The sequence below is a fragment of the Petaurus breviceps genome, unplaced genomic scaffold (assembly GCF_028583685.1).
Source record: "Petaurus breviceps papuanus isolate PSGF00001 unplaced genomic scaffold, PetGlider_PUasm1.0 120, whole genome shotgun sequence".
Taxonomy (NCBI): domain Eukaryota; kingdom Metazoa; phylum Chordata; class Mammalia; order Diprotodontia; family Petauridae; genus Petaurus; species Petaurus breviceps.
In genome coordinates this window covers 855,996-882,841 of record NW_027185627.1, presented here as the reverse complement: position 1 = coordinate 882,841, position 26,846 = coordinate 855,996, and the positions used below count along the sequence as shown (strand labels likewise).

General features: G+C 51.0%; 2 protein-coding genes across 8 annotated transcripts in view; both read left to right on the top strand.

The window, feature by feature from the left end:
- The window catches only part of TLN1 (talin 1), a 39,553-nt gene extending 25,495 nt beyond the window's left edge, over window positions 1-14,058 (top strand). For all 7 annotated transcript variants that reach the window (XM_069089088.1, XM_069089078.1, XM_069089068.1 and 4 more), the window contains 30 exons: window positions 174-293; window positions 562-759; window positions 1,035-1,174; window positions 1,447-1,540; window positions 1,685-1,774; window positions 1,869-1,991; window positions 2,727-2,870; window positions 3,304-3,465; window positions 3,737-3,877; window positions 4,011-4,192; window positions 4,312-4,444; window positions 4,772-4,873; window positions 4,954-5,124; window positions 5,228-5,377; window positions 5,467-5,568; window positions 5,656-5,775; window positions 7,419-7,565; window positions 7,702-7,868; window positions 8,032-8,215; window positions 8,297-8,422; window positions 8,506-8,622; window positions 10,854-11,039; window positions 11,162-11,269; window positions 11,829-11,934; window positions 12,164-12,288; window positions 12,404-12,529; window positions 12,624-12,686; window positions 12,796-12,978; window positions 13,197-13,325; window positions 13,447-14,058. In XM_069089088.1, the coding sequence (XP_068945189.1) occupies window positions 174-293; window positions 562-759; window positions 1,035-1,174; window positions 1,447-1,540; window positions 1,685-1,774; window positions 1,869-1,991; window positions 2,727-2,870; window positions 3,304-3,465; window positions 3,737-3,877; window positions 4,011-4,192; window positions 4,312-4,444; window positions 4,772-4,873; window positions 4,954-5,124; window positions 5,228-5,377; window positions 5,467-5,568; window positions 5,656-5,775; window positions 7,419-7,565; window positions 7,702-7,868; window positions 8,032-8,215; window positions 8,297-8,422; window positions 8,506-8,622; window positions 10,854-11,039; window positions 11,162-11,269; window positions 11,829-11,934; window positions 12,164-12,288; window positions 12,404-12,529; window positions 12,624-12,686; window positions 12,796-12,978; window positions 13,197-13,325; window positions 13,447-13,578 (4,071 nt within the window). In that variant the 3' untranslated portion in view covers window positions 13,579-14,058. The remainder of the gene's footprint in view (window positions 1-173; window positions 294-561; window positions 760-1,034; window positions 1,175-1,446; window positions 1,541-1,684; window positions 1,775-1,868; window positions 1,992-2,726; window positions 2,871-3,303; window positions 3,466-3,736; window positions 3,878-4,010; window positions 4,193-4,311; window positions 4,445-4,771; window positions 4,874-4,953; window positions 5,125-5,227; window positions 5,378-5,466; window positions 5,569-5,655; window positions 5,776-7,418; window positions 7,566-7,701; window positions 7,869-8,031; window positions 8,216-8,296; window positions 8,423-8,505; window positions 8,623-10,853; window positions 11,040-11,161; window positions 11,270-11,828; window positions 11,935-12,163; window positions 12,289-12,403; window positions 12,530-12,623; window positions 12,687-12,795; window positions 12,979-13,196; window positions 13,326-13,446) is intronic.
- Window positions 14,059-21,610: 7,552 nt separating this feature from the next.
- The window catches only part of TPM2 (tropomyosin 2), a 6,892-nt gene continuing 1,656 nt past the window's right edge, over window positions 21,611-26,846 (top strand). Inside the window, exons 1-5 of the mRNA XM_069090102.1 lie at window positions 21,611-21,865; window positions 22,866-22,991; window positions 26,248-26,381; window positions 26,485-26,602; window positions 26,814-26,844. Coding sequence (XP_068946203.1) covers window positions 21,752-21,865; window positions 22,866-22,991; window positions 26,248-26,381; window positions 26,485-26,602; window positions 26,814-26,844 — 523 coding nt within the window. The 5' untranslated portion in view covers window positions 21,611-21,751. The remainder of the gene's footprint in view (window positions 21,866-22,865; window positions 22,992-26,247; window positions 26,382-26,484; window positions 26,603-26,813; window positions 26,845-26,846) is intronic.

Sequence of the window (26,846 nt, the reverse complement as noted above, 5' to 3'; positions counted from 1 at the left end):
TAGGCCAGTCTCTTCAATACCATTTGATTAGTCTAACTAAAGTTTATCTTGCTGTAGATCCCTTCACCTGCTGCACCATCAGGAAGGATGGAACTATTGATTGGTGCTCTCCTGTGCAGAGTGGAGGAGCCCCTGGGAAGTTGCCATGGTATTAACCGTCTCTCCTCCTTCAGGTGGCAAAAGCAGTGACCCAGGCTCTGAACCGCTGTGTCAGCTGCCTACCAGGTCAGCGTGATGTGGACAATGCCCTGAGAGCCGTCGGAGATGCCAGCAAGCGCCTGCTGAGTGACTCGGTGAGGAGAGGAATTGTGTGGGAGAGCAGAGAGGCTGACAGGCCCCTGGCCTCCAGCACACCAAGGCTCTTTTACCTCTCCCTTCTGCCCCCATTTCATCTCTTTCCAGCTTTCTCTGACTCCAGTAAAATGCAGTCATCCTCTCACCTACCATTTTTCTACACTCATTTTCCTTAAGTTCTCTCTCTTTAGACTTCCCCAGTTTATCTTGCCTCTATACCCTTCATTCCCCAGCTACCCCTTTGACATTCTTTGTGTCCCCCTCCAGCTTCCACCCAGCACTGGGACATTTCAAGAGGCTCAAAGCCGATTGAATGAAGCAGCTGCCGGACTGAACCAAGCAGCTACAGAGTTGGTACAGGCCTCCCGGGGTACCCCACAGGATCTGGCTCGAGCCTCTGGCCGCTTTGGACAAGACTTTAACACCTTCTTGGAGGCAGGAGTGGAGATGGCTGGACAGGCTCCGGTATGGAAAAGAGAGGATACAAGGACTGGCACCAGTTTCTTCTGGAGCACAGAGGACACCTGGTTGACCATAGGTTGGGGGGAAAATGTCTGAATAGAAGTACCCATGGGAGACAGATTGCTCCTCCCCTAGCCTTATATATCTGTGCCCTCACTTTGTAAAGAAACTCAGACCCCCTATACATTATCTTACACACTCATACATTTCCCCCCCAAGGAAAAGGATAGAGCCAGAAGACATGTGAAACTCTCCTTTCTCTTTCAATCCTTGGACAGAGCCAAGAGGACCAGGCCCAAGTGGTATCCAACCTGAAGGGCATTTCCATGTCATCAAGCAAACTACTGCTGGCAGCCAAGGCTTTATCCACAGACCCTGCTGCCCCTAACCTTAAGAGTCAACTGGCAGCAGCTGCCCGGTGAGGATGAATGAAGGGGGGTAGATTCAACACTGAGCTGTGTATATGTGGTGGGGGTCAGAATAGTCTAGATCTAGCTGAAGTCTGATGGAAGAACAGGACGAGTGTTGAGAGGAGGTCAGACCCGGCCTTGTCCTCTAGGATGGGAGAAGAGAAGTCTTGGCTCATACAGTATAAAAAGTAAAAGGCATGAATCAGGTGGAAGGGAGGGAGGAATTCCTGGGTTGGGGAGATACAGGAATGACCTCTATATTTCATTCTCTCCATCCAAGGGCTGTCACTGATAGCATCAACCAGCTCATCACCATGTGTACCCAACAGGCACCAGGCCAGAAAGAGTGTGACAATGCCCTTCGGGAGCTGGAGGTATGAGGACTCTTACCAGTGGGGGTGGGAGGAAAGGGTGTTTGCAGGGGGAGGGTACAGGGTTAAGGGGGAAATGAGGTGAGGGACAAGTCAAAGAAGTTAAGGCTTTCACCTGCCCCTGTTTCTCTCTCTACCCCACCCCAGACTGTACGAGAGCTCCTGGAAAACCCAGCCCAGCCCATTAATGACATGTCCTACTTTGGCTGCCTAGATAGCGTCATGGAGAACTCTAAGGTATGTGGGAAAGGACCCAGGAGAAGGAATGGGCAAGAAGTTGGGACCTACCTAGTCTGCTCTCTAAAGGTTGGATCTGATATATGTTTCCTAGGTCCTGGGTGAGGCCATGACTGGAATTTCCCAAAATGCTAAGAACAGCAACCTGCCTGAGTTTGGAGAGGCCATCCGCACGGCCTCCAAAGCCCTCTGTGGCTTCACAGAGGCAGCTGCTCAGGTAAGCTCCCCTCCCTAGCCACGTGGGCTCCTGGAGCCTGGCTTGAGCTCCCTTCTGCCCAGTCTGCTACCCTGAATGCTCCCTCCCCCCAGTCCCGGAGTCTGAGGGCCTGACAGAAAACCCTGGCACGCTACCCAGCCATCACAAGAAGGGTGGGCTTGGCAGTCACCCTCGAGAAGCTCTGTATCCACCCCAAAGTACTAGTACCCCCTTGGGTCAGGTCTGTATGGACCACTCAACTCACTAAGATAACCTGGAGTTCATAGACTCGCAGACCATCCACACTATCAAAAGGAAACCATTCAATGAAGTTATATCAGTAAGAATTCACAGTGTATACTGTCTCTGGTTATTGTTTGCACAGCAAATTTAAATGGATATAATATAGACTGATTTGAAAAGAAATACAAGCACATCAGTGCAGTAGCTTCTTAATGACATTTCCACTCTTACCAGTTACTGCTTGACCTTGATGTCCCCAACAAGAGCTAAGTGTGAAAGACAGTGACACTTCCCTCTGGACCTTTCCTTTGGCACTCTCAGCATCAGGGATGCTTCACTTTGGGGCAGAAGATTTCCTTCTCTCACTCATCCTTCCTGCTCCTGGAATCTCAGAGCTGCTACAAAAGTCCCTTTGAAAAGAATACCAAAGACAGCTCATTAATTAATCCTGCCCCTTTACCTTTCACTCCAGCCCTTCCCCACTCATCCTTTTCTTTGCCTTTCTATCCCCAGGCTGCATACCTGGTTGGCATCTCAGACCCCAATAGCCAAGCGGGACAACAGGGGCTAGTGGAGCCCACCCAGTTTGCCAGAGCCAACCAGGCAATTCAGATGGCTTGTCAGAGTCTAGGGGAGCCAGGCTGCACCCAGGCCCAGGTAACTTGGGAAGGAGGCTGGTGGTTGGCACACCTAGGAAGGGGTGGGGGAGGGCAGCACAGGCTAAGCAGAGGAAGGCGTATGGTACCAGGGAGAAAGAAGAGCTAATAAAAAGAAAGCAGCCTCTGCCCACTTCCAATCACGGTGCCTCCCGATTGGCGTCCCTTTGTGTGGTCTGTTCTGTCTTCCACCATAACAGAGAAGGGGTGTTTAGGTTCCTATTTTTCATGACTTATCTATCCTCTGATAAAGAGGAAAGAGAACCCATGTTCCAATCCTGCCCTCCTAACTTTTAATGTGTGAGACTTTGGGCAAGTCACCTCAGTTCTGAAAGCTCGGTTTCCTTCTTTGTAAACTGAAGGGCCTCATCCAGCTTTGCATTCTGTGATCATGTGATCCATTCCACCTTCTCCATGGGCTTCTGTGTCCCCAGGTGCTCTCCGCAGCCACCATTGTGGCTAAACATACGTCCGCACTGTGTAACAGCTGCCGTCTGGCCTCCTCCCGCACAGCCAACCCTACAGCCAAGCGACAGTTTGTGCAGTCGGCCAAGGATGTGGCCAACAGCACCGCCAACCTCGTCAAGACCATCAAGGTTTTCACGGCCACACTCCCTCCCAGGCCTCTCCCTCGGTCCCCACCTGCCCCCTTCCTCTGCTTCTGCTTCCTGTGACCAGTCTCCTTATCTCTGCTTCTGCTTCCACTTCCTATGTACTGTCTCTCATCAGACCCAGAGTGCCCGTGCTGTTTTTCCTAATCTCCCCTCTCAAAGCCCCACCTGTCTCAAAGTCTAAGATGGGGGAGATTATTATAGACTTTGCACACCCTGTTGCTAATGCCCCAAACTCTGCCTCCCCAACCGTCAGGCACTAGATGGGGCTTTCACAGAGGAAAACCGGGCCCAGTGCCGTGCAGCCACAGCCCCCCTGCTGGAGGCCGTGGACAACCTGAGTGCTTTTGCAGCCAACCCTGAGTTCTCTAGCATTCCTGCCCAAATCAGCCCTGAGGTAAGGGAGAAGAAGCTGGAGGGGAATTGGGGGTGAACAGGTGGCCCTCCAGCATCCACTCCCTCTTTGCCTGAACAGACTGCTCCTTCCTTTCCATGGCACAGCTCTCTAACCACCTGTTCCTTCCTCCCAGGGCCGAGCTGCCATGGAGCCCATAGTGGTTTCAGCTAAAACCATGTTAGAGAGTGCAGGGGGACTGATTCAGACAGCCCGGGCCCTAGCAGTCAATCCCCGAGACCCCCCTCGCTGGTCAGTGCTGGCTGGACACTCTCGGACAGTCTCAGACTCCATCAAGAAGCTCATTACCAGTATGAGGTAGGCCCACCGTGGAGGGGAGTAGAGGTGCCTCATTGCTGCCCCAAAGAGCACAGTGGGCTGGTGGGTGGATGTGGAGACGAGGAGGGGAATGACCTGAAAGGACATGGCCTTCCCAGGGACAAGGCACCAGGGCAGCGGGAGTGTGAGGCGGCCATTGCAGCTCTGAATAGCTGTCTTCGTGACCTGGACCAGGCCTCCCTCGCCGCTGTCAGCCAGCAGCTTGCACCTCGAGAGGGCATCTCCCAAGAGGTGAGACAGAGGGACACATCTTGTTAAAGACTGTATAGAGCAGACCGTGGGCTGGGACGTCAAGAAGTACATAGTATCAAGAGGAGAGGAGGTTGGGAGGCGGGGGGAAGTGGCTGAGTCCAGTTTAGGAGAAGAGTAGGTAGGAGAGGTTGGTATAGAGTGAGGGGGCTGAGGGACAAGACATTCCAAGAAACCAGTCTTGTGTCTCCTTCCCTGGCTCAGCCTTCGGTTCTCTCCAGCTATCCCCCTCAGAGGCAGGATCACCTCTCTGTCTCTCTTTCCTGGGTCAGTAGTAAGTGCTAACACTGCTGGGCCCTTCCTTTCCAGGCCCTGCACACTCAGATGCTGACTGCAGTACAAGAGATCTCCCACCTCATTGAGCCACTGGCCAGTGCTGCCCGGGCTGAGGCCTCCCAGCTGGGGCACAAGGTACCTGGGGAAGGGGAATCAAGGGAAGACTCCTGGGATCTTCCCTGTCCAGGCTGACCCCTCGCCCCACCCTACCTCAGGTGTCCCAGATGGCCCAGTACTTCGAACCGCTCACCCTGGCTGCTGTGGGCGCCGCCTCCAAGACGCTGAGCCACCCCCAGCAGATGGCACTGTTAGACCAGACCAAGACGCTGGCAGAGTCTGCCCTCCAGCTGCTCTACACAGCCAAAGAGGCAGGGGGCAACCCCAAGGTATGGGGAGGCGTGGGGGGGCAGGGGGACTGACCCCAAGGAAGTAGAAGGGCTCTTCTCACTGCTGCCCTCTCTGTTTTTCTCCTTTCTCATCCCCAAACAGCAAGCAGCCCACACTCAGGAGGCTCTGGAAGAGGCTGTCCAGATGGTAACAGAAGCTGTGGAAGACCTGACCGCCACACTTAACGAGGCAGCCAGCGCAGCTGGTGTGGTGGGGGGCATGGTGGATTCTATCACGCAGGCAATCAACCAGGTGAGCACCCACGCTGGGCCGGGCGAGTTTACTGACTCAGCCAGAGGCAGGCTCTGAACTCTTCTCTCCCCATCCCTCCCCTATCCCAGCTCGATGAGGGACCAATGGGAGAGCCGGATGGTTCCTTTGTGGACTACCAGACGACCATGGTACGGACGGCCAAAGCGATTGCAGTCAACGTGCAGGAGATGGTGAGTACAGGAGGCACGACGGGATCAGCCTGGGGAGGGGGCAGAGAAGAATGTGACTTGCTACAAACTCCTCTGCCCTCTTCCCAGGTGACCAAGTCAAGTACCAGCCCAGAGGAGCTCGGCCCTCTGGCCAACCAGCTGACCAGTGATTATGGCCGCCTCGCGCTACAAGCCAAGCCTGCGGCCATGGCTGCTGAGAATGAGGAGGTAACAGGGATAACAGCTGGGACCAAAGTGGCAGTCCCTCCCCTGTGACCCCAACCTGTGAAATCCTGACAGGTTACCCTCTTTGTATCCACCTGTATGAGCCTCCTGTGTGATTTCCCCCTCTGCTCCCTCCCTCCATGCCTTCTTGGCTACCACCCAACAACTTGAGTCTCCCTTCTAAAACATAGTCCATCTTTTTCTGGGGACTAAATGCTCCCAGGTCAGCCAGCATCAGGCCAACAAGAAATTCTGCAAGTAAGGCACAATCTGGACACACGGACTCTGGGTCATCAGTCACTGAGACAAAACAGAGTTCTAGTGAGAAACATCTTGCTTAGATTTCTTGATTCTGAATCCCTGCTGCAACATTGACTGTTTTCACACCCTTCTGAGCCCCAGCCATTCTCTCCTTTGTTCCTCAGACTTCTACTTTCTCCTGCTTGCTTCTCTTCCAGTCTAAGCTCTCTCGAGAAGCCTCTGAGCTCCTGTGAAGGGTTTTTTCCCCATCTCATCAGTTCTCTCAGTCTGGCCCCTGGTGCACCAGCCAGCTCCTGGCAGCTACACATTCCCTCTCTCACCCGCTACTGCCTTCCCAGACACCATCTCTTTTTCCCAGTATGATGCATATTGGAAGCACTCTGGGCTTAGGAGGCATGGATCAGAATCCCAGCTCTGACACTTAGTGGCCATGTGACTGGCAGCTAAGTGGCACAGTGGCTAGAGCACCAACCCTGGAATCAGAACCTGAGTTCAGACATGGCTTCAGAAACTTACTGGCTGTGTGACCTTGGGCAAGTCACCTAACTGCCTCAGTTTCCTTGTCTGTAAAATGAGCTGGAGTAAGAAATGGCAGACTGTTCTAGTATCTTTGCCAAGAAAACCCCAGATGGGCTCAGGAATAGTGAGATATGACTGAGCAAGACTGTGTGCAAAGCGTGTAATCTCTTTGATCACTGCTTACTCTGTGAAATGAGAGGAATAACCCTTCACTACCTACCTCAAAGGATTATTGTGAGCTCTTGGTAAGCATTAAAAAATGCTGCTTAGGGGCGGCCAGGTGGTGCAGTGAATAGAACACCGGCCCTGGAGTCAGGAGGACCTGAGTTTAAATCCAGCCTCAGACACTTAACACTTACTAGCCGTGTGACCTTGGGCAAGTCACTTAACCCCAATTTCCCTGCCTTACCCCCTCCAAAAAGCAAAAAAAAAAAAATGCTGCATAATTGTGAGTAATTACTGTTACTTAGTGTTCAGCCAGTGTGGACTCACAATGCCTCCATCCCATCATTCTTGTCTGCTTCCTCATCTGCTATCCACATTTAACACTGACCTCTGCATTTGTGTGCATGCCTTTGGCCATAGTACGTTTTCCCATGTAAGGATTATCTGTCTGCAAGGTTGCATAGCCAGGAAGATAGAGGTCATGGGTTGTTTGGTTGCTTTTCAAAACCTCACATGTAGCTTGTGTGCCCTGTGTGTTAGCTGTTGTGACTGTTCTTTGACTCCACCGAGTACCTATATGTTTTCTGTGCCCCTTTTTGCTTCCATATGAATTCCTTAGTGTCTTAGATGACCTGCCCAGTGACTTCATAACCTCCAAGAGACACCCATGCATTCCCTGTATGTTTCCTCTATGCTCACAGATTGGTGCTCACATCAAGCACCGTGTACAAGAGTTAGGCCATGGCTGTGCAGCCCTTGTCACAAAGGCAGGTGCCCTGCAGTGCAGCCCCAGTGATGCCTACACCAGGAAAGAACTAATGGAGTGTGCCCGGCGTGTGTCTGAGAAGGTAACCCACCCCCCACACCCTCCAAGCACTACACTCACTTCCTTACATTCCTCACATGTGGTAGCTTCCTTGTGCTAAGTACCCCGCCCATCAGAAACCAGATAACAATGTCCTCTCTCTTTCCTAACACCTCCAGGTCTCCCATGTTCTGGCCGCGCTCCAAGCTGGAAACCGTGGCACCCAAGCTTGCATCACAGCGGCCAGTGCAGTGTCTGGCATTATTGCCGACCTCGACACCACCATCATGTTTGCCACAGCAGGAACACTCAACCGAGAGGGTGCCGAGACCTTTGCTGATCACCGGTGAGGAGAACCTGGCAATGGAGAGGAGGGCTGAGGTGGTCTGGGAGATGGACCAAGAAGGAGCCAGTGGGTTTTGTGATAGGACAGAGAAACTATTTCAGGGGAACCAAGAGAAGAGGAGGGATGAGAGTTGAGTTGGGGCTCACCATGATTTTCTACTCAGGGAGGGCATTCTGAAGACTGCAAAGGCTTTGGTGGAGGACACAAAGGTCCTGGTTCAGAATGCAGCTGCAAGCCAGGAGAAGCTGGCCCAAGCTGCCCAATCCTCTGTGGGCACTATTACCCGCCTGGCTGATGTGGTCAAGCTAGGTGCAGCCAGCCTGGGTGCTGAGGACCCTGAGACCCAGGTATCTACCCAATCCCCTCCCTAACCCTAACCAAACTGCCTTCTTATTTCCCTGAGCTACAACCTCTCATTCCACACGCAGGTGGTCCTGATCAATGCAGTTAAAGATGTGGCCAAGGCTCTGGGTGATCTCATCAGTGCCACCAAGGCCGCAGCAGGCAAAGTGGGAGATGACCCTGCTGTGTGGCAGCTCAAGAACTCTGCCAAGGTGGGTTAGGAGAGAGCAGTGGGGCAAGAAAGGGGGAAGGAAGGGCGGGGCCCTCACACTCCTCCCGTGTCTGACTCCCCCAGGTGATGGTAACCAATGTGACATCCCTGCTCAAGACTGTGAAGGCTGTGGAGGATGAGGCCACCAAAGGCACCCGGGCTCTCGAAGCCACGACAGAACACATTCGGCAGGAGCTGGCGGTGAGAGCACCTGGGGAGTGGGGGCAGGGCCTGGAGCTCCAGCGGTCACCCAGAAATGCCCGTCCAGGCCCGCGCACACACTGCCCATCAGACAAGAGTCTGCTGTGCTCACTGTTTAAACTTCCTGGCTTAAACTCCCAAGCCCAGGGCTTCTCTCAGTCCTTCCATCTTGGCATCCGGAGTCCATGACGCTGTTGACCCAGACCCTCCTGCTTAAATCCTTCTCCTCTGGCTTCCATGACATGCAGGGTCCTACTTAGCCTCTTCTCTGACCTTTTTTTCTTTTCTCCATTGCTGGCTTCTCTTCCCACCCCCAAGGGCATTCCCCAGTTCTGTTCTGGATCACCCATGGTTTTATATATGTATGTGTATATATTATACGTGTGCATATGAATATTTCCGTATACCTATGTATGTATACACACATGCATGCTTATGTACATGTGTATATTTGTGTATGTACACACACACTCCCTCTCTCTCTCTCTCTCAGCCTTGACGATCTCATCCCACTCCCATGACTTCAACTCTTTCCAGCTGTCTCCCCAAACCATATACCAAACCAACTTCTCTTCTAAGTTTTAAGCCTCCATATTTATCATGTACATGGATGTACCCTCAGCGGGTTCTGAAAGCATCTTTGCATGCAGACTCTCCTCTTCTAACTCCCTTATTTTCTACTGATTATACCAGCAGTACCCAGGCTGAAAAACTTCAGTTACATTAACCATCTCTCTTTCTCCCTTTCCCTCTCTCTTCCCTTCTCTCACTTTCTCTCTCCCTCTCCCCCATCCCCCTTCCTTTTCTCCCTCTCTCCCTCACCCCCTCTCCCCATTTTTAGTCATTTGCCAGGTGTTGTTTGTTGATTCTTCTTTCAACATCTCTCAAATCCATTCCCATCTTTCCATTCGTTCCTACTACTGGCATCCTAGCCCATTCAAGCCATCATGTCCCTCTGGTCTGGACCTTTGTATCAACCCCCTAACTGTTGATTCCAGTCTCCTTTTACCCAACCCTCCTACCCACAGCTGCTAAATTAATCTTCCTAATTATTCATATTACTTCCATGCTCAGAAATCTTCACTGCCTCCCCCCATTGCTTACCAAATCAAGTCCAGTCACTTTCTTCCGCTTTTCAAGACCCTGAATAGGACCCAGATTGGCCTCTGCTCCCCTATAGAGCCCCTAGGTTCCAGCCAAATGGAACAGCATGCCCAGCATTGTCTGAACACCTCTGGGACCTTCCCATTCCTATGCCTTTGTGCATGCCATTTCCTCCACCTGAAATGCACTTCTCTGTGAGAAGCCCACCTATCCCTCCAGGGCCACGTAGTACCCAGGGTACAAATTGCAGGGGATGCAAGAAAAGTAGAAATGATCCCTGCCCTCAAGCAGCTTGCATTCTAATGGGGAGGTAACAGGTAAATAAGTAGGTACATACCAGATAGGAGAGTAATGGAAGGAAATCTCAAAGGGGGAAGGCTCTAACAACTGGGGAGACCAGGAAAGCCTCCTGAAGCAGGTAGGATTTCAACAAATGTATTACAGCTGATAGAGCAGGTGTAAACTGTAAGCGGTGAAACTTGTCTTCCTATTACTCTCCTGCATACACTCTCCCCGCCCCACGCCCAGACTCTTCACCCCTCCAGACACCACCTGTCTTCTTTGGATATGCTCTTGTGGCACTACACAGGAAATCTCCTTAGAATACCTGAAAACATTGTTTTTAAAAGGCAGAGGAGGATGTAATATGTTATTAGGAATATTACATGCCTTCTCTCCCTTCACTTTAACTTCCTTCTGGCTGTGGTCCATTCATCATCATATCTTAGATTTATTTGTAAGCACCTTTCAATAGGAATTGCCTCATTCTTTGTATTTGCTCCCTGGTGCCTAACGTAGTGCCTGGCAACAGGGGAAGTGCTTAATAAGTACCAGTTAATCGATTAATGCCTACTGCATGTTATTGAATGAATCAGTGAATCCACATGCCCAGCACCAGAAATTAGCCGAGAGACGCTGATCCGTTGATTCTCCATTAGAATCCAGTGGCAAGAAGGGTGGATTTGGAGGACCTGGGTTCAGTCCTGGTGCTGCTACTTGACTCTGACCTTGGAGAAATCACTTTCTTATTCTTAGTTTACTTCTCTGGGCCCCATTAGTAGCAGAGTCTCCTTGAACATGGGATTTGAATATCCAAGTCACTTTTCATGACTTCGTCTTCCCTGCAGGTTTTCTGTTCCCCAGAGCCCCCTGCCAAGACCTCCACCCCAGAGGATTTTATACGAATGACCAAAGGTATCACCATGGCTACCGCCAAGGCTGTTGCTGCCGGCAACTCCTGTCGCCAAGAAGATGTCATTGCCACAGCCAACCTGAGCCGACGAGCTATAGCCGACATGCTAAGGGCCTGCAAGGTGTGGTGCTGGGAGAAAGCTAGTGGACATTGAAGGGCCCACAGGGAAGGTGTCCTGGCTGGGGAAAGGGGGGAGTGGCTGTAGGTGTTCTGATGCTGACAGTTTTTTCTCTGGGTAAACAGGAGGCTGCCTATCACCCTGAAGTGGCCCCAGAAGTACGACTCCGGGCTTTACACTATGGCCGGGAGTGTGCCAATGGCTACCTGGAGCTGCTGGACCATGTGCTGCTGGTGAGGGAGGAGCCCTTGCAGCTCCCTTCCATTACCTTCTCCCACTGCCTCGTAGCACCGTGCCCAGCTCCAGTCACTTATGTGAATCTCCCCAAACACCCATCCTACAAAGATTCCAGATGGCTTCACAGCCCTCCCAGCCCAAGACTCTTTACCTCTGTCACTTTCTCTTCATTTGTTTCTGTCTCCATCCCTTCCCCAACACACAGACACTTCTTCTTCCTCTTCCACTATTCTCACTCGTTTCTTCTCTCTTCATTCTTCTTGATCTTTATCAGCCGGTGAGTGCCTCTTAACCTCACTGCCTGGATGATATGTGAGGCCATGATGGTTGGAGGGTTTGCCGTGATGTGTCTTGAAGGGGGCATGGTGTGTGTGTGTGTGTGTGTGTGTGTGTGTGGTCAGGGGGGTGGGGGGTAAAGTTTTGGGGGGGGATGGATAATAAGGGAGAGGTGTGAGGAGGGGCTCTTGTCTATATCATGAGTGTCTGAAGTTCCTGGGTGGGAAGAATTGGTTGGGCAGGACTTGTAATTTGATTCTTGTGTAACCACCACCACAGACCCTGCAGAAACCGAGCCCAGAACTGAAACAGCAGTTAACAGGACATTCCAAGCGTGTGGCCGGCTCCGTCACTGAGCTCATCCAAGCAGCCGAGGCCATGAAGGGTGAGGAAGGACACCAGGGTCAGGGTGGGCAGCAGCTCTGAAGCGCAGCCTGGACCACCCTCCTCCTGATCAGGGCTCATTGAGCTATTCAGATCCAGAAAGGGCTATGGTTTTCTACCAAGCCCCTGCCAGCTGCTCACCAAGTTTTCTACACAAGCCCAGTCCCATGGCTCAGTAGCCTGGGTTCCTTCCCTCCAATGTCGATGACCACTTGCTTTGCCCTGTCCAGGAACAGAATGGGTAGATCCTGAGGACCCCACAGTCATTGCCGAAAATGAACTCCTGGGAGCCGCAGCAGCCATTGAGGCAGCAGCCAAGAAGCTGGAACAGCTGAAACCCCGAGCCAAGCCCAAGGTCAGCCCCTCCCCTGTTTCTCCCCATGCCTCTGGCCTATCTCAAGCCCATCCCTAGCCCATTACACTCCTTTCATCTTCTGTCACATACACTCTAATCTCATATTCCCCTGCAGGAAGCAGATGAATCCCTGAACTTTGAGGAGCAGATCCTAGAAGCAGCTAAGTCCATTGCGGCTGCGACCAGTGCCCTGGTGAAGGCGGCATCTGCTGCCCAGAGAGAATTGGTAGCTCAGGGGAAGGTAAGGCCTCATGGAAGGGCACAGTATGGGTGGCTCCCTGCTGTCTGACTTGGACAGAGTGGGGCACCAGACACCCTTTCATCTCTCCTCACAGGTGGGTGCTATCCCAGCCAATGCATTGGATGATGGGCAGTGGTCTCAGGGCCTCATTTCTGCTGTGAGTACCCAAGATACATGAGGTTTTGGGGGACAGTTATACTCTAGGATGGGGTGCTAGAGATGAGTGGACAGAGCTGGATCTGACTCCTGTGCCTCCATCCCGCCAGGCCCGGATGGTGGCCGCTGCGACCAATAATCTGTGTGAGGCAGCCAATGCAGCTGTGCAGGGTCACGCCAGTCAGGAGAAGCTCATCTCATCTGCCAAGCAGGTGGCTGCCTCCACAGCCCAGCTGCTTGTGGCCTGCAAAGTCAAGGCTGATCAGGACTCAGAGGCCATGAAGCGTTTGCAGGTGAGAGCTCCCCTCACCCCCACCCCCCAGGCCTCCCCTGTGTCTCCTGGAGCACGAGGCAGCTGCTTCCTTGCCCTGCTCTGGACTGTCACCCAAAGACCACTTTTCTTGTGTTTGGGTCTCCTCTACCCCACCTGTCCACATCTGGAATACCCTACTGCCCTTAGACCACCTGTCTCTGATACATCCTCATCTCAGTCTGCCTTCCCTCCTCCCAGGCGGCTGGCAATGCAGTGAAGCGAGCCTCAGACAATCTGGTGAAGGCAGCACAGAAGGCTGCAGCCTTTGAAGACCAAGAGAATGAGACAGTTGTGGTGAAGGAAAGGATGGTTGGAGGCATTGCTCAGGTGAGTGCTCCCTCTGGGAACAGTGGGGGGAGGAGGAGGAGGAGGAGGAGGAAGAGTGGTTAGTCCCCAAAGCCAGCCCCTTCCCCTACTCTGAACCAGCTCTTCCTCCTCCTTCCCCCAGATAATTGCAGCCCAAGAGGAGATGCTTCGGAAAGAGCGGGAGCTGGAAGAAGCTCGGAAGAAGCTGGCCCAGATCCGACAGCAGCAATACAAGTTCCTGCCTTCAGAGCTCCGAGATGAGGGACAGCATTGAGAGCAGGAACTTCTATTTAATGCAGACCTAGGCCAGAGACTGTACCCACCAACTGCCTATGGCCCAAAGCCTCTTGCGCCAAGAGGGATCCATTCCCAGCGCTCCCAAAGTGCCTGCCACCCCTGGGGCTGGGCCTTGCCTGGCACCACTGCACTTCCCCTTGCCCCTTCCCTGTCCAAGTGCCTTCATGCCCTAGGGTTCAACCTTCAGCACAGTCCTGGGGTCCCCTAAGTGCCTGTCCCTTCTCAGAGTATTAACGCTCACTCCAAGAGTATTAACGCTGCTGCACCTCGCACCGCCAAGGGGCTCCACCAGCCCCAGCCTCTCCCTCAGTGGCTCTCAGCCAGTCCCCACCAGCCTTGGCTCCGCTCACCTTTTTTGATACTGTCCTCTCTACCCTAGCCATATGTGGGGGCTGCAAGGGTCACCTCCCACCCACCCAAAAACAGGTCACCCCCAATAAAGATGGTTCCGCCGCCAGCTCCTGCCTGGTTCTCTGAAGTCACTGCCCTCTACCCAAGGAGGCTAGAGTTAGAAGGGAGAGGGCTACCTCACTAGTGCAGCCTGCCACCACAGCCAGACATCGTGGATCAGTGTGGAGGGAAGGGTCTACACCTAGTGACTGGACCAGAGGAGCTACCTTCAAGCCTGTCTCCCTAACACAGATACCCCTCCCCAAAACACATCTGCCTCCACACACTCCCTAGCCTGGGTGACACAGGCTTTAGACCTGAGAGTTGCAGACCTCGCCAGTCACCACCATAGCCATACCCTGTATCACCCATCCACTCATTTGCCCTTTGCATGCTCCCAAGGGCATGTATGTGTATCCCTGCCATCCCATCCCATCATCACCCGACCTCAGCCACGCCCATTATCCTGAACCCTCTGAAGAGTCGTGTTTCTTGGAACTGAGGTAGAAAGATAGAGCTAAGTTTGACTCCCAGCTCTTCTTTTTAGCAACCATGAAGCCATAAGACAGAAAAACAGGTTCATATCCCGACTCTGACGCTGAACTAGCTGGGTGACCCCTGGGCATCCTCAGCGAACCTTCCTCACCCGTAAGACAAGTGGAGTAAACTGAATGGCCTATGGCCTCTTGAGGACTGAAATCTAGGATTCTATGTTACTTGCTCTCAGCCTCAGCGTCTGCATTTGTCAAATCAGGTCGGATTCCAAAAGGGACTTGGGCACCTTCAGCTCTGTCATCTCAACAACAGTCTGACTCTAGCCCCTGTATTTCTCTTCAACACTAGTTTGGGAACTTCCCCCTACTAAACCAAAGCAAAAGGAAGGTGCCATCTTGAATGCCTCCTGTGACCTTTAATGCTTCTCTCGGTCCATACACTGTCGGGCTGTTTGATCTTATTCTCAGAGCACCAGCCCTAGGCCCAGGGACAAGCAATGGGACTGAAGGCTCCCGGGTTCTCTCCTTCCTCACTATTCTGCCCCCTTTTCCATTCAGTACTAAATGTCACTACCCACTCTGGCTTCATCTGCCACTGGTCTCCCAAGCCTCTATTGAAACTCTCCCTTCACATGCCGGTTGCCCAAGGTGTTCCAAAAGCCCTTGGTCAGCTTTTGCGATGCGCAGATTTCCTCAGTCTTGGGCATTGCACCCATGGATCTTACGGTCTGGTAGGAGAAAGTTAAGTATGAAAAACACGGGCTGAAAATACAAAGTGTGCATTCAGGGTTTTTGGAACTTGCTAGAGGGGATAGGATAGAAAGTTTAGATAAGCTGCCATCTCAGCCTTCAAAAATCTTACTTCCGGATAAGGAATTAAGGTACAAGTCACTAACTAATACAGACCATGTGGTAAAATAGGTGAGAGTTGCCAGGTTTTGGAATGGACATCACTGGCTTGCATGGGAAGCTTTATGAAGGACATGATAGCTGCATTGCATTTTAAAAGGATGGTAGGAATTAAGCAGGTAAAGAGGGAGGGCACGCCGGACACTGGTGAGCAGAGATAGAAGAGCAGGTCAGTGAGCTTCACAGTATTTCATTTGATCCTCACAGAAACCCTGGGACAGCGGTGTTGTTATTATCTCCATTTTATAGTTGGGAAAACAGGCAAAGAGTTTTTTGCTTTAAGTGATTTGCCCAAGGTCACATAGCTACTAAGTGTCTGAATCCATATGTAAACTCAAGTGTACCTGACTGCAGGCTGAGGATTCTATCCACCAAACCACGTAGCCATCTAAAAAATAAGCTCAGTTTCAGACATGTTGATTTTAAGGTGGTATGGAGACACTCAGCTGGAAATGTCTTATGGACAATCGGAGATTTAGGAAAGTAGTTCAGAAGTGGGGACCAGAACTGATAGGTTTTGGTGTCATTTGCAAAAAAAAAAAAAAAGTAGTCAAAAGTCATGGAACTAGACAAGATTTCCAAGGGAGAGAGTATAGATTACAAAAAAGGCTGAGAACAACGTATCCACCAAATATTTGGTAAATACAAGAATCCAGAGAAGGAGCAGTTAGAGGAATGGGGGGAGAATAAAGAGAATGCGGCATATCAAAAGCCAACAAGGCAAGATTATCCAGTAACAGTAGGTCATATCACAAGCTCTAGAGAGATTGAGAATGAGTATTGAAAAAGAATCTTTGAATTTGGAGATCAGAGAGTTAAAAAGAAAAGGAAAACAGCTGTTCCAGAAGGAGAAGGTGAAAGGCAGAAATAGAAAGGAAGTAGCAATGAGTATCTCAGCCTGACTAGAGCGGAGGGTACGTTATTGATACCAGACAGAAGGCTCCTGAATGCCAGACCAAGTGGGTTTTGTTTAATTAGGTTAAATCATAGAACACTTTTGATTTTTTTGAAGCAAAGGAATAATATAATTCATTTAGAAAAATGAATCTGGTGACTATTGCACCTGCCAAAAGGTTCTGCCAAAAGGTAATAAGGACATGAATTAAGCTGGTAAAAAAGGGACTGAAATGGAGAGGATGGTATGAGAGGTACTGGGAAGAAAAAAAACTTGCCAACTGAATAAATGGTAAGGGGTGAGAAGGAAGAAAGTAGAAGATATGACCTAGGCTTTTATCCTGAATGAGAAGAAGATGAATGATGGGAAAGCCTAGAGGAAGAGGAGCTACTTAGACATTTTGGGGTCAAAGGGAAATTCTAAGTTCCTTTTGGCATATACTGAATTTACAGCACTGAAGGAAATACCCAGCAGGCAAGTGGAAATGGTAATCTGGAACTTGAGGACACAATTAGAGATAAAGATTGGGGAATCATCTACATAGAAGTGAGGGTTGAAAGCATGGAAGTGGATGAGATCATTAGGTAAGATCGTGTAGAGAGAAAAGAGAAGCCGGGCCAAGGCAGAAAGTTTAAGGACCCCATATGCTTAGGAAACTGGAAAAGAAAAGAGGAACCAGTGAAGAGAACTGAAGAAACTGTCAAAGAAGTTAGAAAGAAGATTTCAAGAAAGGGTGGCCAAGGGGGAGAGATGTTGCAGAGAGGTAGAGAACAATGAAAACTAAGAAAGTTCCTTGGGGTCTGTTGACCTTTGGAGCAAGAAAGGAGTGAAGAGGGAAAGACTAAAACTGGGGGGAAAAAACAATCAATAAATAAATATCTATTAAGCACCTACAGTGTGACAGGCACTGTACTACTCACTGGAGAAAGAGGAAATAATGGAGTAAGGACCTCCAGAAGATTAAAGGGAATGGGATCAAAAGCATGGGTGAAAGGGTTAAGAAAGGAGGAGGGATAAGAAAAAAGGGGAGAAAGAAATGAGTCTGAGGAAGGTCAAGTAGGGAAAGGGTTCTGGTCATTTGCTCAGAGTGAGTTGGGTAGAGTTAGGGTTAGAAGGAAGATTAAGGATCACAGGAATCATAAAACTAAAAGGGACCATAGGAGTCATCTAGTCCAACCCCTTCATTTTACAACTGAGAAAACAACCCAAAGAGATTAATTTTACTCGCCCAAAGCTACATAGGTAGTAAGCATCAGTTGATAGAACACTAGAATTTAGTCAGAAAGAACAGGGTATATAAATCCTGCCTCAGACACCTACTAGCTTTGTGACCCTAATCTCTCTGAATTTATTTTGTACCAAATGTTTTTACTATACTATTTAGTAAATATCTTTGCTAAGAAGATAGTCAAGATCACTGGCTGAGAACAATGGGGAAGCACACCAGTGGGGGCCTGTGAGCAACAGTCCTAGAAACCTCAGCCCCTAGGCATTACTCCTAGAACCTTGAGCAAGGAAGAGTGAGACACTTTCTGGGGACTCCAGTCTAAGAATTAAAAAAACCTAGTTGGAATATAGTATAGTGCCTCTAGAGCAGGTATTAATAAAAAGCACTATTAAAAATGAGGGTCAAGAACAGACTTCAGACAAGGTCATCATCCTGAAAATCACAACTGCATCTTTGGAATTTAACTTCTCCAGGCTTCCGAACATTGTTTCTTTGGGGTTCCCCCCCATGTCCTCAGCAGAGCTCTTTAACCTGAATTCTGCTCATTCTGCAAGACTGAAATAAAATGTTACCTCTTTCATGAAGTTATCTTTGACCTCCCCACCCCCAACTCCAAAGCCAACCAGATCTCTTTGCCCTCCTAATCCCCACTGCCTTTTGGTACAGTTCTTTTCTGTGATGCCTTGTCTCCCCCATTAGACCACAAAATCTGTAAGAGTAGATCAGGTCTTTTTTATCTATGGAAAGAGGAAAGAATAAGTATTTATATTGCACCTACTATGTTGCAGGTACTGTGCCAAGTCCTTTTTTACAAATATTATCTCACAACAATACTGAGAGGTAGGTGTATTCATTTTACAAGGGAAGAAATGGAGGCAGAGTTTCAATGACTTGCCCAGGATCACACACTTAGTAAGGGTCTGAGGCTGGATTTGAACTCAGGTCTTCTTGACTCCAGGCCCAGCTCTTCTGTGCCACCAGCTACCTCTAACAGAGGCATCTAAGTAGCCCCAAGTACATAGCACATAGTAGGTGTGGAATAAGTATCTATTGAATGATTTAAAGAGGTGAGTTAGAGGTAGAGGGGGAAACCAGTATGATCTCTGCAGACTAAGGAAGTGAAGTGATCTTTGGAGGGGGTGGAGAAGGGGAGGCAGCAACAAAGAGCTTGAGGAATGGGGATATTGTCGTGTAGGATCAAGTACCCACCTAGCCCTTGACCCCCAATCAGAAATAACCCACCTAGACCCTCTCTTCAGTTTCCTTCAACAACTTTAAGCATCTTTTAAGTATGAGGCACCAAGTTAGGCATTTTTCAATAGAAATATAATAAAAGATACAGCCAGGTATGACCCTGACTTGTCATTGGGAAGAGCTGTTTTTAAATCCTACCTTAGGTATTTACTTGTTGGGCACTGAAAATCCCACTTAGCATTTCTGGGCTTAAATTTTCTAATCTATATAAAGAAGAGGCTGGACCAATTGATGTGTAAGGTCCCTTCCAGTATTACATCTCAGATGTTTTATAAAGGATTTCTGCCATCCAGGGGTCTAACAGGGAAGGTAAGAGAACATGATTTGCACACAAGTAATAACATTAGGTTAAATGTTATAGACTTTTTTATAGTTATAGACATGGCAGGAGAAATTTGAGGGATCTCAAGGGAGGGACTGATTTAAACTGGGTGGGAGGCAGGGAAAGTGGGCTGGAGAATGTGACATGATGATGTTGGGGAGGGTTGGAAAGGGGACTCTATTCTAAGCATGGGGGCCGTCTAAACAAAGGCAGAGACAGAAGGCAGGAGATAAGAGGCCTCAGTTTGTTCTAGTCGACGAACATTTCTTTCCTATGCAGACCAGTCCTAGTTAACTGTAATTAAGAAATCAAGGTCAAGTATCTCCCTCTCAGAGTACGAGCCACCCCCATACACAATCTATATACTCACACTATGAACCTACACCCAGACTCTCAGCATTTCACTAATCATAGAACCTTTGGTTTGCTGCATCCTGCCCCTCCACCCCCCTCCTGTGGCAGGATGGGATGTAGGGTGGCTGATGTCTCTCTCCCTTTTGGGCATTTAGACTTCCTTCTACAGAGGCAGTATAAGTCAACAGTGGGGAAAGACCCAGACCTTGTATCTTCAGTGTGTCTCCCCCTACCATGGATTCCCATTGTCAGGTCACCAGTTCCAGACCCTAAATGTCTTCTCACTCCCAGAGCATTGGGACTTGGACTTTCACTGGCTTCCTCCAGTCACCTCCTTCCCCAACTTGCTTAGTTCTCTTCCCACCATCCTCTCTTTTTCCATCATCCTTGGGATCAAGACTAAAAATACATAAAAAAGCAGCTTTTCCTCTCCACCCTGCCCCCACTTCTGAAACTCTAGACCACTATTGGTTCCCCCTGGGCCCCCACCGAAATCCTTGTCCCTGAAGGATCTCTCTTCATGTCAAGATCAACTGACCAAGCCCACCCTCGACTCCAATCCAGGCTAGCTCTCGGAGATGCTTCCCCTCTTTCCGAGGGGTTGCTCCAAGATCTCCCCTTTTCTCTAGAGTAAGGGCAGAGATGGGGGGGGGCGTAGAGGAGACTCCCTGGTACTAGCACCTCCCCCATTCCGCCCTAGCCTGGCCCCGCCTCTCCGCGGAAAATGAACCCAAAAAAGGGCCGAAAAGAAATTTCAGAGCAAAGTTGGCCTGAGAAGCTGGAGAGGCGGAGAGAACGGGAGGGAGGGAAGGAGGGGGAGTAAGCCGGAGAGGGTGGGATGGAAGGGAGGAGGGGATGATGGGGATGGGGGGGGACTTTGACGAGAGGAGTGAGAGCGATCCCGTCCTGTGACAGTCTCCAGGGACAGAGACCCAAGGTGGGGCTCCGGCTGACTGGCAATCACCGAGTCGGAACTGGGGTGAAGGGCTCCAGCAGCCCGAGGCATCGTGGAAAAAATGCGGGGCACGTGGGAGGAGGGGCGTGTCCCAGTGCCAGGGGGGAGAGGGGAGGAAAAGTGAGGGAAGGGGGAAGGGAAGGACTACTGTGGTCCTGCGTGAGGGGCCATTAATTGGGAGGTCCGGGAAAGCCAGATTGTCTCGGAGAAGGATCCGTCGCGAGTGTCGTGCCAGCAGCCTGGGCTCTGGGCGGGAAGGGCACCGGTTCTCGGGCCAGGATCACACGTCCCGGCTGGACTCCTCCAGTGTCCAGGTTGCCCGGCCGGATTTCTGGCAGCTCCACTCCGCGCCGGCCTCATTAACCCCCAGTGTTTGCCTCCAGCCCCTCTCGACCTCAGTTTCTCCCTAAGGTCCTTGGCAGAGGCATTCCCGCTCCGTCCCAAAAAAAGAGAGGCGGGTCAGGAGAAGGGACCGAGGTTTGCGGCTTCGGCTCCACGCAGCTGCCCTCCTCTTCTCTCGTTCTCCCCAGCATACCAAGCTCAAGGGAGAAACTGAGGCAGGCGGGGAGCGGAGGCCAGGAACAAGAGCTGCTGGTTCCTGACCGCTTCCCAGGAGACATTCTATCCGGGTGGATTTAGCGATAATATCTAAATTAAGGGTAGCGACTGCTGCAAGCCGAGGGCGGGGGTAGGGGGATGGGGGGAGTGACTGCCCCCCGCCAGCTGCGGTGAGCTCACGCCCCGAAATAGCCCCAGGGGCCTCGGGCCGCAGCTGCCCAGTGTCACTCAGCCCGGACCCCTGACCCTCAAGACCCGGGCCCCCCTGCCCATATTCGGAGCATCCTGTCCTGTTCTGGGGCTTTCTCCCCGACTCCACTTCTCCCCATCCCGAGCCTACTCGAGGGTCGGGTCACAGCTCCAGACCTCAAGCCTCCAGCCCAGGTCACTCGCAATGGGCGGGACCAGAGAAGAACTAAGGGTGGGGGCAGTTGTGTCAGAGAAGTTTGGGGTGATCCCGAGGGGCAACTGGGAAGCTTGGGGCCTGAGAGGTAAAGTCCCTACCGCCTGCGTCCCCCTCCCCCCTTCACGCACACCTCGTTGCTGCCCCTCCCCCTTCTGCCCAGATCTTGCTTGTGCCCCTACAAGGTTCGGGCGGCTCGTGGGGGAGGGTCCCGCGTCCCCGGCTCCGCCCGGTCCCTCCCCGCCTTTTAGGCGGTGGTTCTGGGCTGGGACGTCTCAGTGCCTCTTGGTCCATACAGTCGGTCGTCTGCCCGGCGCGTTCCGACCCCGGTCCGCACAGCCCATTTGCCCTAGCTCAGCCTCTCCACAGCCTACTCCCAGCCGCAGCCATGGACGCCATCAAGAAGAAGATGCAGATGCTGAAACTTGATAAGGAGAATGCCATCGACCGAGCCGAGCAAGCAGAAGCCGACAAGAAACAAGCAGAAGACCGCTGCAAGCAGGTGGGGCGCCCAAAGTCTGGCCTGCGAGCCCCCACTCCCTCCCCAAATACCGCATCCTGGGCTCTCTCAGCCCCTTGCTTCAGACCCAACCCTCGCCAAATCACCCCTGGAACTCATCCCCCCACGTCCAGGATGCTCCCACTCAGACTGTCCAAATTGCCTTCCAGTTTGTCTCAAGATCCCGTCTGCGGACCCCAGATACCCTACAGATATCCAAATACCCACGCACCCCGCGCGCGCACACACACTCACACACGCGCGCGCGCGCACACACACACACTCCCTCCCTTTCTATTCTGATCCTCAGCACCATCCCCAAGCCCCAGATGACTCCCCAAATCTTATTTCATCCCCTTCACAGTGGCAACATCTTTGAAGTAGGATAAGTACCCCAGGCTTGCTGATTTACCCAAAACAATTCACTCATTCTCCTACTCTACCTCCAAGATCTCCATTCCCCCATTCCCATACCTCTCTCTGTTCCCTGTCACATCTTACCCACACAACCTCCAGACACCCCAAGACCTAAAGCCTTCTTTGTCCATACCTTCTAGTCTCTATGCCCACCATCATGCTGTTATACAGATCCCTCATGAGGCTATCCTTACTCTCCAACATCACTCTCCATTCTGCCAAGTCTAGTGACCTTCTTGACCTCAGTTTCCTCATTTGTAAATTGGGGGGTTTGGATTAGATGGGGGGGGGAACCTGTGACCTCGAGGCTACCTACATGTGGCCCTCTAGGTCCTCAAGTGCAGCCCTTTGACTGATTCCAAACTTCACAAAACAAACAGTACTTGAGGACCTAGAGGGCCACAGGTCCCTCACCCTGAGTTAGATCTTATCTAGGATCTCTCACCTTTCTGGGATTCTATGATGCCTCTCACCTCCCTCGAACACTCAGACTGACAACCATCCTGCCCCCTTCTCAAACTCACTTCTTCCTATGTCCTGATCCTGCTGTCCCAACCCAACCTGATGGAGATGTGTCTTTCCCCAGCTGGAAGAAGAGCAGCAGGGACTCCAGAAAAAGCTCAAGGGGACGGAGGATGAGGTGGAAAAATACTCTGAGGCTGTGAAAGATGCCCAGGAGAAGCTAGAGCAGGCTGAGAAAAAAGCCACTGATGTGAGTATGGGTGTGAAGCAAGCCAAGAGCTGGGGCCACAGGTCAGTCAGTCTGGTGAGGACAAGAGCGCACGGCCCTCCCCACACTCCCCAAGAGCCACAGTCCGCTGTGGATTGTCCGCATTAGAGTTAGGGAGCAACTGGACAGACTACCCGAAATTGCAGGCAACCATTGCCACAGATCATCTCCAGTGCATCATGGAGAATGCGGAAGGAAGGCAGGAGCAGGGGTGGATCAAGGTAGAGGACAGGGAAAGAGGAGTTTAAGGAGATAGGAACAAGCCCAGAGAGAGGGACTGCAAGGAAGGGGGAGGGTGTACCAGGGATCAAAGGATCAAGTTCTGGTTCAAGTTACATGACTGAGTGACAGCCCCTGAGGGGCCACTAGAAATTCCCTGGCCTTGACCCCTAGCCTTGGTTGCCTACTGCCAGGGGTAGTGACATTGGTCTAGGGTTCTGTCCCTGCCCTTCAGTGGGCTTGTGCTCCCTTCCTCACTCACCCTCATTAAGTTGTCAGCTCCGTGGCTTTGCCAGGGCCCAGGTCAACCGGACACAGGACCCATGGGTGTCAGGGTAGCCAACTTGGCCAGCCATGCCCCAGTCCCACTTCACCAATATCCCTGCCTAACAGAGGCCTCCCATCATAGTATAATGAATAGGGCACTGGACTATGAGTTAAGAGACTGAAACAAACTTGTGGGGTGACCTTAGGTAAGGCAATTAACTTCCCCAAGTCTTGGTTGTTCTAGTGGACGAAAATAATAACTTCTGCCCTGCCTTCCTTCTGAGCAGTCGTGAGATCAGATGAGATAATGTACATTAAAATACTTGTATACATTGGTGTACATGTGGTGTAGCTATATTTGGAGTCAGGAGAGACTTGAGTTCAGATATTTCCTCTCACATTTAGTTAGCATTGAGACCATAGGGAAGTCACTTAACCTCTCTGAGCCTCAGTTTCCTGACCTGTAAAATGGGGAATACATTAGCTAGCTCATCAGATAATCAAATGAGATATTGTACATTGTAAACTTTAGAGTACTATATTAGTGTCAACCAATATTATTAATATAAGGGCCAGAGATTGTTAATCCTATTATTACTGCTATTGTTAACATTTTAAATTTATTGCTAATTATTATTTATGCCCTGAAATCCCTCAGTACTCCATTCCCTCTGCCCTTCTACCACTTCTCAAAGCCTTCCCCCAGCCTACGCCCTTGGTTCCATATCCAGCTTGGACCACTAGGGAAGGAACTGACCTGCAGCTGCTGGGTGGGGGGATGGGGGGAGACGACCCCTCAGCCATCTGACACCCTATAAATAACCCTGGACCCTGTACTGGACGCTGGCCTGGAAACCTAAGGAGCTAGGGCGAGGGGGGGGGTGGGGCCGGGGAGGACATAGTGGGGGCTGGAAGGAACAGATTGGAACAGGCTAATAGAATCAAGATTACCCCCATGCATTTTAGGGGTAGATAGTGGTCTGGGGACCTCCTGGCTTCCCAGAGAGAGTCTCCTTCCAAGAAAGTATCTGCTTCCAGAGAGTCCCTTCCTAGAGAATCATTTCTTTGCCTCCAATTTCCCTTAACTGATACCTTCTTCAAATGAAATGTTAGGTACATGGAGGCAGGGGTCTTGAGGGACTTGGGAGAAGAGACAGAAGGAGGAGATCTTTCAGGTTTCACAGGATGAAGGCTATAAGGGCTGCTTCCAGGTCTCCCACTTTTGCACAAACAGCGGAGGAAGAGGGCTGGTTGGTAGTGGGGTCATAGGTGGGAATAAATTGGGGATTATGAAACATCAAAAACAATCAAAGCTGATCTGTACACTTCGAAAGTAAAAACCAGCGAGGGCCCTGGCTGTTAACCAGAGGGAGAAAGGCCAAGTCCTGGACATTCTCAGTAATTACAGGAGAAGATGAAACCTAAATATCATATGGACTTGGATGGATGATATTGCCTGAGAGCCAGCCTGTCCTTCCTGCCAAGTGGTCACCTCTTGGTGCCTCTTCCTTCCTTGAACCTTTCTGTCTTTCCTGTCCTGTCCTAGCCTAGCCCTCTCTCTCTCTCTCTCTCTCTCTCTCTCTCTCCCTCCCCCCGTCCCTCTCCCTCTCTCCCTCTGTCTCTGTCTCTGTCCCTCCTATCCTTTATGTCTACTTCTGTTTTTAACTCAGTATTTCACTGCCTATTCCTGTTTCTCTAAGTGACTGTGTCTCTCTTTCTCAATACCTTAATATCTCTTTATTTCTGTCTCTCAGTATCTCTTTGTCTCCATGTCTCTCTTTGGCGCTATCCCAATATCTGTGTTTCTGTCTCTGCCTCAGTGTTACTATCTTAATATTTTGGCGGCTCCTGGCCCTTTGAACTAAGACCTAGGTTCCAGTCCCACCTCTGACTTTTTATAAGCTCTGTGACCATGGCAATTCTGAGTCTGTTTCCTCACTGCAAAAGAGAGATAAAAGTCACTACCTGCCTCATAATGTGAGGAAATCACTGGGTAGACTTTAGGCTATATATATATATATATATAGTGGGTTATTCTCAGTGTCTCCCTGTCTCAGGATTGCTTTGTCATTCTCTTTCACAATATCACAAGGTCTCTGCCACCATCTGAGAGTTTCTGTCTACCTCAGTATCTGCATCTTTCCCTATCTCACTCTCTCAGTATTCCTCCCTCTGTCTCTGAGTCTTCAGATTCTGTGGGTTTCTACATTGAACTATTCTAGGGGCTACAACTTAAGGAAGAGAATTTATCTGACACTGGTAATATCATGCAAAAATGGTAAATCCCTGCTCTACCCTGAACTCTGAGGCCTGAAAGGTTTCCTGGATAGAGGGAGGGCTCACTCAGCCTCTTCTAGTGTAACAGAAGTTCAGAGGGAAGTCAGAGGTTTCTGGGCCCGAGAGTGAGTCACCCTGGGGCTCTGTGTCAGATTTCAATGTCAAGGAACCCATCCCCACCCCCACTGTGTCCATAAAGAATACCCAACCTATTGTAGGTGATGCAGAGGAACCAGGAAATGGGTGAGGACAGTAGCTAAGTGGTCCTCAGACTCCACTGTTGCCTATTTCTGGTAGCATAAGGGAGGTCTGTGTCCCAGATTGAGGAATGGAAATCTTGGGTTCTTTCTGGCCAGGCGCACAAGTACACTTGGCCAAGACCTTGGGGGAGGAAATGAACTGAGATCCTGTAGCCTCTAACCCCAAGTGGCCATAGACGAGGTGTTCCTAACCTGTTACCTCTTACCTCCTCTAGGCTGAAGCAGATGTGGCCTCCCTGAACCGGCGTATCCAGCTGGTAGAGGAGGAGTTGGACAGGGCCCAGGAACGTCTGGCCACAGCTCTTCAGAAGTTGGAGGAAGCAGAGAAAGCAGCAGATGAGAGCGAGAGGTCAGCGACCCATTGGCTTGGTAGAAGAAGGGCCTCCCTGACCTGAGGAGAGTCCAAGGGCCTTCTCCCGACACCAGCACCCTCTTTTTCTTTCCTCCTCTAGAGGAATGAAGGTCATTGAAAACCGGGCCATGAAGGACGAGGAGAAAATGGAGCTGCAGGAGATGCAGCTCAAGGAGGCCAAACACATTGCAGAGGATTCGGACAGAAAATATGAGGAGGTGTGGGCTCCTGGTGCCCTCCAGCCCCTCTCCCCCCAGAGCCTACCAGGCTCCCTCAGGGCTCACCCTGCTCTTCCCCAGAATCCCTAGTCTCCACCAGTCCTTCCTCCACTTGGACCCCACCTGACTCTCACCCCCAGTCCCTCTAAACCATCCCGACATCCCCATGACACCTCCAAATATAGCCTGGGTCCCCCCCCCCATCCCTCAGGTGGCCCGGAAGCTGGTGATCCTAGAGGGGGAG